Raw genomic sequence first — 12,204 nt, forward strand, 5'->3', positions numbered from 1 at the left:
AAAACACGACCACACCATAACACCATCATCTCCGAATTTTACTATTGACACTACACATGCTGTACCGTGATTCGTCACTCCTCACAGTGTTTTTTCACTATTCAATCATCCAATGTCTACCCTCCTTACACCAATCGAGGCGTTGTTTGGCATTTACCGGCGTGATGTGTGGCTTATCAGCAGCCGCTCGACCTTGAAATCAAAGTTTTCTCATCTTCCGTATAACTATCATAGTACTTTCCGTGGATCCTGATGCAGTTTGCAATTCCTGTGTGATGGTCTGGATAGATGTCTGCCTATTACACATTATGACCCTCTTCAACTGTCGGCGGTCTCTTGCAGTCAACAGACGAGGTCGGCCTGTACGCTTTTGCGCTGTATGTGTCCCTTCACGTTTCCACTCGGCTATAACATCGGAGTGTGGAAATCTCGCGTACAGACGCATGAAACAAGTGACACCGGATCACCTGACCACTTTCGAAGTCCGTGAGTTCCTCGGAGCGCCCCGTTCTGCTCTTTCACGATGTCTAATGACTACTGAGGTCGCTGATATTGAGAACCTGGCAGCACAATGCACCTAATATGAAAAACGTATGTTTTTGGTCGTGTCCGGATACTTTTGATCACATAGTGTAACAGTATAACAAAATCATTTGTTTCCTCTTCCCAAGCTTATTGGTAAAACCTGATATTCATATAGTTTTTCATTTCAAATCCTCACTGTTTTTTTTTAGAATAAAATTAAAAAGAATTGGTGGTAGACCATAACCTTGCCGAACACCTGTGTTTATTTCGAAGGGCTGGAATATTTCTCCCATAATCTACACTGTACATAGTGTGTAAGTGTTTTGGAAATTAGATTTCCTGAATTAGGCTTTACACTAAATTCTTGGACTATTTTACCTATAGTTCTCTGTCAACAGAATCAAAGACCTTTTTAAATCAATGAACATTACTACAATATATTTTGAATTTAGTAATCTGCGGCGAATGATTAACTTTGGATTTAATATTTGTTCAGAATGTGATCCGCCGTTTCTAAAACCACTTTCATGTTCGCCTAAATTATTGTCCAGTCTTGTTTCTGCTCTGTTTAGTAAAATATTATAAAATATTTAATATGCAGCTGGGAGCACAAAAATTCCTCTCTTACTAACTATTTATTCATTACAATATTTTCACACATTTTCGCATGCCGTTGTGCGTGACTTTTAATTATTACTTCAGGAACTCACGGCACTTTTCTTTCCAATGATGGATGACTTGGCGAAGATCTCGGTTGTAGAAGTCTACATTTAGGCTGTACAGCATTCATTCCTGTTCGAAAATTGCCTTGTCGTCACTCTGGAAATTCCTGCCGCGCAAAGGTTTCTTCATCAGAGAAAATGCGAAGAAGTCAGTGCGTGCCATATCAGGAGAGTGTATGAGGGAGGATGGGGTAGTGGTTTGAGAGAGGAGATTGGCGATGCGAAATTTGATAGTCCGAAGAAGCAGCATGTATGATTGTGGTCCGCGCAAGAATGAGCTCGGCCGTTGTCGTGAAACAAACAGTCTCCATTGGACACCTACCCGCAACAGGTTTTTTTTGACAGCCTCCCATGACCACGTGAAGAGATGTCGGTAGTATGCTCTTGTGAAGGTTGCCTTTTGCAAGCATAATTTGTTGGCGCCACACCATGGCAGTCTAGAGGTAGTTAGCACATCGGGAGTGATAGTTTGCTTTGGAGTATGGGTTCCTCGTATTGTTGGGCCCTTCTTCAATTAGGCTTCACAAACAAACTGTTCAAATGTGTATGAAATACTATGGGACTCAACTGCTAAGTTCATCAGTCCCTTAGCTTACACACTACTTAACCTAAATTATCCTAAGGACAAACACACACACCCATGCCCGAGGGAGGACTCGAACCTCCGCCGGGACCAGCCGCACAGTCCGTGACTGCTTCACAAACAGCAGCCCGTTCTTTGTAACTGTTAGATGAAGATGTGCCCCCGTTGCACCTATCTAAAGACGGGCATACCCAACTTCCTTGTTGCACTGCTGTACTCCACCTCATTAGAAGCACGGGAACGCCTGGATATCCAGTTTCCCTGCAGAGGGCTAGATGGGAAAGGTCCAGTGATGTGAACGCTACGTTTCCGGATTTTAGTCCGTTAGATTTCTATCCGTAAAGACAAGCGGAGGCAGTTGTGTACGTGACGAAGAGTAGAAGCCTGGCGCAGCTCAGGCCGCGGAGTGTTGATGTTCGTGCCCATCTTCCGGTACATACACGTATGTCGGTTAAAGTCTAAATCTACATCTACATCTAATTACATACTCCGCAAGACACGGTAGAGTGCGTGGGGTAGGGTACTCTGTACCACTACTGGTCATTTCCTTTCCTCTTCCATTCGCAAATAAAGTGAGGGAAAACGTCTGTCTATATTCCTACGTATAAATCCTAATTTCTCTTATCTTATCTTCGTATTTCTTACTCGAAATGTACTTTGGCGACAGTAGAATCTTTCTGCAGTCCGCTTCAAATGTTGGTTCTCTAAATTTTGTCTATAGTGTTTCTCCAAAAGAACGTCGCCTTTGCTCCAGGGACTCCCATTTTAGTTCCCGAAGCATCTCCGTAATATCCGCGTGCTGTTGGAACCTGCCGGTAACAAATCTAGCAGCACACGTCTGATTTACATGCCATCCTTTAACCCGACCTGGTGCGGATCCCAAACAGTCGACAGGGCTCAAGAATGGATTGCACTAGTGTCCTATATGCGATCTTCCTTACAGATGAACCACGTCTCCCAATAAACCAAAGTCGCTTTCCCTACTACAATCCTCATATCCTCGTTCCATTTCATATTGCTTTGTGACGTTGCGCCTAGATATTAATCGACTAGGCTGTGTCAAGCGGCACACTACTAATGATGGACGCGAAGATTGTGGGCTTGTTTTTCCTACTCATCTCCATTAACTTACATTTTTCTTCATCTGGAGCTAGCTGCCAGTCCTCACACCAACTAGAAACGAGGAATGTATGAGCTAGATAACAACAATCTTACAAATTGCTTAACAACATCCCCAGCACGTGCTGTAAAGTTAATGTTTCTTGTCACCAGAATTTGCCTTCTTCTGTATAAAATGTGACATAACTCGAGAATCAATAAAGCTGTGCTCAAAGAAACTGCTGTTTTTCCCTGGTATTTCTCGGTTTGATATCTTACATAACCCCATTTCCATTTACAGATTGCGAGTTGTACCCAAGACGGAGCCTTCCAAAGCAATCGCCACGTTGATAATAGAGCCTCACAACTTTACCTGCTTTTCCATCTCGTACTACTTGACTTTAAATTTCTGTTTATCCGCCCGTTTTTGTTTTAAGCCTCGTTTACACGACCACATTGGGTTACGCCACTCTTTGTGTGGAACGAGTTGCACGCAGATGGTTTTGTATTTGACTGCAGACACGGCGAAAGCAGCACACACTTCAGTTTCGTCGTTTTGTGGATTCCTCAGTCGTGTCTGAAATGAAAGTTTTGGCAGCTGCACGTCGCACGAGTTGAGATGGAATTAAAGCTTGTTGCATGGAATCGCTGCATAAGAAAAAAATAAGAAACCTGTTTCGATTCGTGACTGGATGAAGAAAAAACATGAGCTCGGTTGTTCAGCGTCCTTGCTGAAATAATTTATAACGGAAGATCCAAAAAGTTCTTTAACTTATCTTAGAATGTCACCATAACTGTTTACGTTTCTTCTAAATTGAGGTAATTATGTAATTGAAGCACTGTCGCCAAAACTGAAATTACATATCACATTGCGTGCATTACAATCGAGAACAGTCGGCATGCTAAAAGATGCGGATTTAGTTGACGACGCTTTTCCATTAACAACAATAATTATTAACATTAAAGTAATAATTATTAACATTAACGGCAGTAATTATTCGAAGCAGGCCGCATCAAGAAGGGAATGGTTTGCAGACTACTTTCTTGAAGATCTGTACAATGGCAATATTTCAAAATTCAAAGATGCGTGAACGGGGAGCACCGCTGCGACGTTTTAAATAGATGAATATTGGATAAAGAATGTAGCTACTTGATTTGTGTAGCCTTCTCTTCTGTCAACAATATCCCTAAAAAAAAAAAGAGTCGGCCAACTCGAACGATGGGATTTTAGTCTTGTAGACGAGAGAATTTCCATAGCTAGAGTTACATTTGCTTGTATTTTTCTTAATCCAGTTATATATGTGCTTCTAATTCAATACATTTTGCCCTGCATCTCACATACTGTCAAACTATCTGTGTTCTGATCGCTCGTGAAGGTCTCAGGAGCAGCAATGTACTGCTTATTTTTGTAATCAGCATCATTGAAATCCCACAAACACCTATGCAAAGCATAGATATCCAAAATACGAACATTATTCTCCGTTCCTCTCTGCATATATATTTCTTCATCTACATTTATACTCCGCAAGCCACCCAACGGTATGTGGCGGAGGGCACTTTATGTGCCACTATCATTACCTCCCTTTCCGGTTCCAGTCGCGTATGGTTCGCGGGAAGAACGACTGCCGAAAAGCCTGCGTGCGCGCTCGAATCTCTCTAATTTTACATTCGTGATCTCCTCGGTAGGTATAATTACGGGGAAGCAATATATTCGATACCTCATCCAGAAACGCACCCTCTCGAAACCTGGACAGCAAGCTACACCGCGATGCAGAGCGCCTCTCTTGAAGAGTCTGCCTCTTGAGTTTGCTAAACGTCTCCGTAACGCTATCACGGTTACCAAATAACCCTGTGACGAAACGCGCCGCTCTTCTTTGGATCTTCTCTATCTCCTCCGTCAACCCGATCTGGTACGGATCCGACACTGATGAGCAATACTCAAGTATAGGTCGAACGAGTGTTTTGTAAGCCACCTCCTTTGTTGATGGACTACATTTTCTAAGGACTCTCCCAATGAATCTCTACCTGGTACCCGCCTTACCAACGATTAATTTTATATGACCATTCCACTTCAAATCGTTCCGCACGCATACTCCCATATATTTTACAGAAGTAACTGCTACCAGTGTTTGTTCCGCTATGATATAATCAAACAATAAAGGATCTTTCTTTCTATGTATTCGCAATACATTACATTTGTCTATGTTAAGGGTAAGTTGCCACTCCCTGCACCAAGTGCCTATCCGATGCAGATCTTCCTGCATTACACTACAATTTTCTAATGCTGCAACTTCTCTGTATACTACAGCATCATCCGCGAAAAGCCGCATGGAACTTCCGACACTATCTACTATTTCATTTATATACATAGTGAAAAGCAATAGTCCACTAACACTCCCCTGTGGCCCGCCAGAGGTTACTTTTACGTCTGTAGACGTATCTCCATTGATAACAACATGCTGTGTTCTGTTTGCTAACTCTTAAATCCAGCCACACAACTGGTCTGATACTCCGTAGGCTATTACTTTGTTTATCAGGCGACAGTGAGGAACTGTATCGAACGCCTTCCGGAAGTCAAGGAAAATAGCATCTACCTGGGAGCCTGTATCTAATGTTTTCTGGGTCTCATAAACAAATAAGGCGAGTTGGTCTCACACGATGGCTGGTTCCGGAGTCCATGTTGATTCCTGCAGATTAGATTCTGGGTATCCAGAAATGACATGATACGCGAGGAAAAAACATGTTCTAAAATTCTACAACAGATCGATGTCAGTTTTGCGCATGTGTTCGACGACCCTTCTTGAAGACTGGGACTACCTGTGCTCTTTTCCAATCATTTGGAACCTTCCGTTTCTCTAGAGACTTGCGGTACACGGCTGTTAGAAGGGGGGCAAGTTCTTTCGCGTACTTTGTGTAGAATCGAATCGGTATCCCATCAGGTCCAGTGGACTTTCCTCTGTTGAGTGATTCCAGTTGCTTTCCTATTTCTTGGACACTTATTTCGACGTCAGCCATTTTTTAGTTTGTGCGAGGATTTATAGAAGGAACTGCAGTGCGGTCTTCCTCTGTGAAACAGCTTTGGTAAAAGATGTTTAGTATTTCAGCTTTACGCGTGTCATCCTCTGTTTCAGTGCCATCATCATCCCGGAGTGTCTGGATATGATGTTTCGAGCCACTTACTGATTTAACGTAAGACCAGAACTTCCTAGGATTTTCTGTCAAGTCGGTATATAGAATTTTACTTTCTAATTCACTGAACGCTTCACGCATAGCCCTCCTTACGCTAACTTTGACATCGTTTAGCTTCTGTTTAGCTTCTATTTGTCTACACTATACGAACACACATAAGCTCAAAACTCATGCAACTAGTGTCGCCAAAGTTGGAAAACACTGAAAGTGTTTAGTTTCACTGACGAGTTGCGCAAACGCGCGGAGCGCATGCGCAGTTGCCTGCAACCTAGTGTCGTCGTGTAAACTAGGCTTTAGATGTGTGGTTCCACACGTATGCGTATATCTAGCATCAGCCATCGCGCAACGTTAGGAATTTGAGTAAAAATGAGCAAATTATATTAATATTCATTTATTATGTCAGGGCTGCAAGGAATCGAACAAGTGGTAGCTACGTTTATATTTATTAATTAATTGGTACTAAACCTTTCAGCGAAACATTAGAACCTGCCTCATAGTTGGTCTGTGCGCAAAAGTTCAAATATGTAGTGAGGGTTAAAACTTTGCACACAAAAACGAGCTTCAGCTTCCGAGACGACAAACCAATCCACCTATCTCTTATGTGCACCCCACGAAGTTTGCACTAGAATTGAATGCCATTAAATGTACATGAGAAGTGTTTTACTACGACTCCACTGGAAGTGAGAGGGAATCATGGACAGATGGCATGCTCTGTTAGATAAGCACTGGCTCAGAAGCGTCACCTAATCAGAGGGCGGCCATCTTCCTATGGTGCCTGCTTTTGATATTCCTTTTCAGTGTTTGGTAGCATTAAGTTCTTGTTTTAGAAAGGGACAATCAACTACTGTCAATGTTTTTATACTATAACAATTTAAGAAAAGAGAAGAGAATTTAATTAGGAAACCCAGATTACTTGGTAATGTGAACAGAGAAATGCTGTGGAATATAATGGCTAAATCAGGTTGTCTATCTCACCTCGTAAATGCTATCAAGAGTTTATATGCGAACACCGAAATAACGTCACCGTCACCAACATAGTCACAATAATGTCAATGAACACAAATAAAGGGGTAAAAATGCTATATTTCCCCGGATTATAGTGAATAAAAATGAGTATTTTTAGGTTGTGACATTAGATTAACGTACTCCTATATGTAGATGAGCAAACAGTGGTTTTGGAGAATGAAAATGGACTTCAGGTGGGAGTCTCCTAAGTTGCAGCAGATGAACTCAGAATACAACCTAAAACTGTCTGAAGATAAAACGAAAGTCATGGAATTACAAAGTGCACAGCCAGTAAGATCGAAAGTAGTCTTGAATAACGAACACTTGGAGCAAGTTTAACATTTTAAACGTTAAAGATGTGACGACACATGTGAATATAATCATGATGTAGTCCAAAAATGAAATAAAGTTACTCCCATGTGTGGAACTATTCTAAAAAATTTGCAGAAGAAAGTCAGGATAGAAACCCAGGTGAAGTTTAAAAAAAAACCCTTATTTATGGAAGTGCATCATGGGTGACAACACAACACCAAGAAAGTAGAATGCAGGCTCAAGAAGTCACGTTCCTAAGAAGAGTGCAAGGATGTACAAGAGAAGATGGTTTATGAAAGGAGGACGTAAGGAATGATTATGAGTATATAACTTAAACGAAAAAGTAAAAGGAAATAGGAGAAAACTGAAGGAACATGTTGATCATAGGGGGGGGGGGGGGGGAGAAAGATTTCCGGTAAAGGTATTCAGTTATATGTCCACTGGAAGAAGATATGTAGGAAGGACATACATAAAATAAACAAGATTTGTTTATTTTGCCGTATTATCAGCCTTGTCTCTATATGAAGCCTCTATTTCTTCCTTATAAACTTCAACTGTAGCCGTTGATGTTTTACTTTAATTATTTATTACTAATTTATACTAATTTTCTCTTTTCTTTGATTTGATGAGACGTTATTGGGTTCGCACTCTAGGCTAGCCACCCCCAGCTGCACAGTTAGGCGTCACTGCCGCTCGTTGTTGCCCAGTAGATTCAATATTGTGACCTCCTGGGGTGACTTGCGAGAACGAGCGCGAGATTTTGAGACACGTGTAAGCGGTACTATACGCACAAACTAAGTTGGCACTCGTAATTTTTCAAAGCAACTCACTGTTACTATTCGAATTATTGAAAATTGAAAACGAAATATGACGATAATTCAGAGACGAAGTAAAGTTGGTACATGCTCACATCACGTTACGGTGCAGTAGAGAAATTCCCTTCTTCCACTCTCTTAGTAACGTTGACGAGCGTCCCATTTGCAGAAAGTGACTCCCAGTTCATATATGTCCAGCATAAACGGCAGACAAGAATCTACTCAGCACGTTATAGATATGCTAGCCTCACCGAAGGCCCACTGAGACCACAGATGCCTTAACATGTGTAGCACTGGATGTGAGTCTGGCGAGTGTTATAGCGACCAAGCGCGCTGGGTTGAGAGTTTCACAAGGTTTCGCCAAAGTCACACAAGTCCACCCACCGTCGCGGATACAGCACTAGCGAATGACATGCAAAGATCATAAGTAGCGCCGATGGCTCTGAGAATCTGCGGTGAATGAGTCAGTGGAAGCAAGAGTGCGTATCCATTTAGTCATTCGGTTCAGTAGGTTCGCCCTACACTCTGTGTGAAAAAAATGCGTTAACGCAAATTTATTCCCAGTGTTCTCGGCTGGGAAGAGTTAAAGGTGAATTGGACATTGACAGCTGAGTGTAAATTTTCAAATGTCTCGCCCCCATCAAGAATACTTTAGCACAACACATATGGCGGCAGGACACTATTTCGTGGACCAATGATAATCGGAAGACGTTAATACGGTCTAATTTCTCATCCTGTATGCAGATAAAGATTGAGTAGCCATTTTCCAGACGGACACAGAAGCTTATGCTTAAAATTCTCTTACTGATGTGACCTTAAAAATTGCGTGACCCAAGGTTTCATAGTATTTTGTTGGCGTTATTGTTGCTCAACTATCACTATTTTCTGCCGAGCATGATGTAAACGATTTAAATTTAAATTCATCGTACATAAATTGTTCAGTAGCAAGGACGGAGTAGTCTAAAATTATAACTCAATTTCCTTTGCTAGTTTTGTTAAAGCATTGTTTACCGAACATTTTAGCAGCTCTCCTTTATCACTCACTCATCCATCTTGAACTTGACCGAGTAACTACAGTCGTTTCTATAGCGTTAAATCTTGTGTATATTTAATCCTCCGTCACCACTGACGAAATTAAGCGCTCTACTTCCCCAGACAAAACTGAAAAGTCTCATTGAAGCAATTCATCAGGATACATTCGCCGATAGCTTAACGTTGTATTAACTGTGTCCGTTCAGTCGTTTCTATTATTTATATAGCTGTATGTTGTGACTTGATGCCTTACAAAAGAGAAAACAAACACACACTGCACTCACCATTGCCATCACAGTTAGCATGTACATCGTTTGCTTCTCGAAGTCGAGTTCTCCAGCGAGTATGATATCCGCCCTGATGGTCGACGCAGACTCCAAAGAGGTATTGCCCAGGCTGAACAGTGGAGAGCCCTGCGGAAAAACAGGAAACCGTAGCTCTCCGGGCAAGTTACACTTCAGAAAACTTTCAAAACTAATTCAATCATTTGGTTAGGCAGTGTGAAAAACTACTGACAACTGAGACACGAAAAAATGCATGTTTTACCAACTAACAATAAATCTGGAGCCGGCCGCGGTGGTCTTGCGGTTCTAGGCGCTGCAGTCCGGAACCGCGGGACTGCTACGGTCGCAGGTTCGAATCCTGCCTCGGGCATGGATGTGTGTGATGTCCTTAGGTTAGTTAGGTTTAAGTAGCTTCAAGTTCTAGGGGACTGATGACCTAAGATGTTAAGTCCCATAGTGCTCTGAGCCATTTGAACCATTTCTTTTTAATTTGGAAATTTGTGATGAGGTCTTATGCGACCAAAGTCACACTTAATCTAACTTAAAGTAACTTACGCTAAGGACAACACACACACCCAGGGAGGGAGGACTCGAACCTCCGACGGGGGGAGCCGCGCGGGCCGTGACAAGGTTACTAAGAAAGAGCGGCTGCCCCGCGCGGCAGCTAACAATAAGAAAATGCCTCTGCGTATTTATTTATTTGAATAACTACCCACCCTGCACCTCACCCTTACTAACGAAAACCTACAATTTTCAATATACACTCCTGGAAATGGAAAAAAGAACACATTGACACCGGTGAGTCAGACCCACCATACTTGCTCCGGACACTGCGAGAACGCTGTACAAGCAATGATCACACGCACGGCACAGCGGACACACCAGGAACCGCGGTGTTGGCCGTCGAATGGCGCTAGCTGCGCAGCATTTGTGCACCGCCGCCGTCAGTGTCAGCCAGTTTGCCGTGGCATACGGAGCTCCATCGCAGTCTTTAACACTGGTAGCATGCCGCGACAACGTGGATGTGAATCGTATGTGCAGCTGACGGACTTTGAGCGAGGGCGTATAGTGGGCATGCGGGAGGCCGGGTGGACGTACCGCCGAATTGCTCAACACATGGGGCGTGAGGTCTCCACAGTACATCGATGTTGTCGCCAATGGTCGGCGGAAGGTGCACGTGCCCGTCGACCTGGGACCGGACCGCAGCGACGCACGGATGCACGCCAAGACCATAGGATCCTACGCAGTGCCGTAGGGGACCGCACCGCCACTTCCCAGCAAATTAGGGACACTGTTGCTCCTGGAGTATCGGCGAGGACCATTCGCAACCGTCTCCATGAAGCTGGGCTACGGTCCCGCACACCGTTAGGCCGTCTTCCGCTAACGCCCCAACATCGTGCAGCCCGCCTCCAGTGGTGTCGCGACATGCGTCAATGGAGGGACGAATGGAGACATGTCGTCTTCAGCGATGAGAGTCGCTTCTGCCTTGGTGCCAATGATGGTCGTATGCGTGTTTGGCGCCGTGCAGGTGAGCGCCACAATCAGGACTGCATACGACCGAGGCACACAGGGCCTACACCCGGCATCATGGTGTGGGGAGCGATCTCCTACACTGGCCGTACACCTCTGGTGATCGTCGAGGGGACACTGAATAGTGCACGGTACATCCAAACCGTCATCGAACCCATCGTTCTACCATTCCTAGACCGGCAAGGGAACTTGCTGTTCCAACAGGACAATGCACGTCCGCATGTATCCCATGCCACCCAACGTGCTCTAGAAGGTGTAAGTCAACTACCCTGGCCAGCAAGATCTCCGGATCTGTCCCCCATTGAGCATGTTTGGGACTGGATGAAGCGTCGTCTCACGCAGTCTTCACGTCCAGCACGAACGCTGGTCCAACTGAGGCGCCAGGTGGAATTGGCATGGCAAGCCGTTCCACAGGACTACATCCAGCATCTCTACGATCGTCTCCATGGGAGAATAGCAGCCTGCATTGCTGCGAAAGGTGGATATACACTGTACTAGTGCCGACATTGTGCATGCTCTGTTGCCTGTGTCTATGTGCCAGTGGTTCTGTCAGTGTGATCATGTGATGTATCTGACCCCAGGAATGTGTCAATAAAGTTTCCCCTTCCTGGGGCAATGAATTCACGGTGTTCTTATTTCAATTTCCAGGAGTGTATTTGTCAGCCTTTCCATGTTAGTTGTAACTGGCCATTCACAAATAGGACATTAGCAGTACATATCTTTAGTTTGAACATTGCGTATCGAAATACTTTCGACTGCAAGTGTAAGCGACGATCATTGGCGATGAGGAAGTGTTTGAAGCAAACAAAATCAATATTTTTTCTAATAGAACAGCATAGTATAATACAATCACAGTGATGAGCCGAAACGTTACGAGCATTGGCTACCTCGAGATTAGATGCCACCTGGTGGCGTTATGGGCACGTATTGTGGTGGCTATAATTAAACTGACGGTGTTCCGAGCGCTACAGTGAGGGTCATCGTCGCTCTCGTGGAGGATCCTGAAAATAATTTCACTTTCTGCCACCAGGTGAAAATATGGCGCAGCAAGCAGTCTGAATGTGAAATGTTTCTTGTTTTGACGTCAGTATGCTGTTTATCGCTCTTCG

At 43.8% G+C, this 12,204-nt stretch overlaps 1 protein-coding gene across 1 annotated transcript in view; it reads right to left on the bottom strand.

Annotated features, from left to right (window-relative positions):
• The window catches only part of LOC126278769 (cadherin-86C), a 396,441-nt gene that overhangs the window by 245,311 nt on the left and 138,926 nt on the right, over positions 1-12,204 (bottom strand). The window contains exon 5 of the mRNA XM_049979049.1: positions 9,566-9,694. Coding sequence (XP_049835006.1) covers positions 9,566-9,694 — 129 coding nt within the window. The remainder of the gene's footprint in view (positions 1-9,565; positions 9,695-12,204) is intronic.

The sequence above is a fragment of the Schistocerca gregaria genome, chromosome 1 (genome assembly GCF_023897955.1).
Source record: "Schistocerca gregaria isolate iqSchGreg1 chromosome 1, iqSchGreg1.2, whole genome shotgun sequence".
NCBI lineage: Eukaryota > Metazoa > Arthropoda > Insecta > Orthoptera > Acrididae > Schistocerca > Schistocerca gregaria.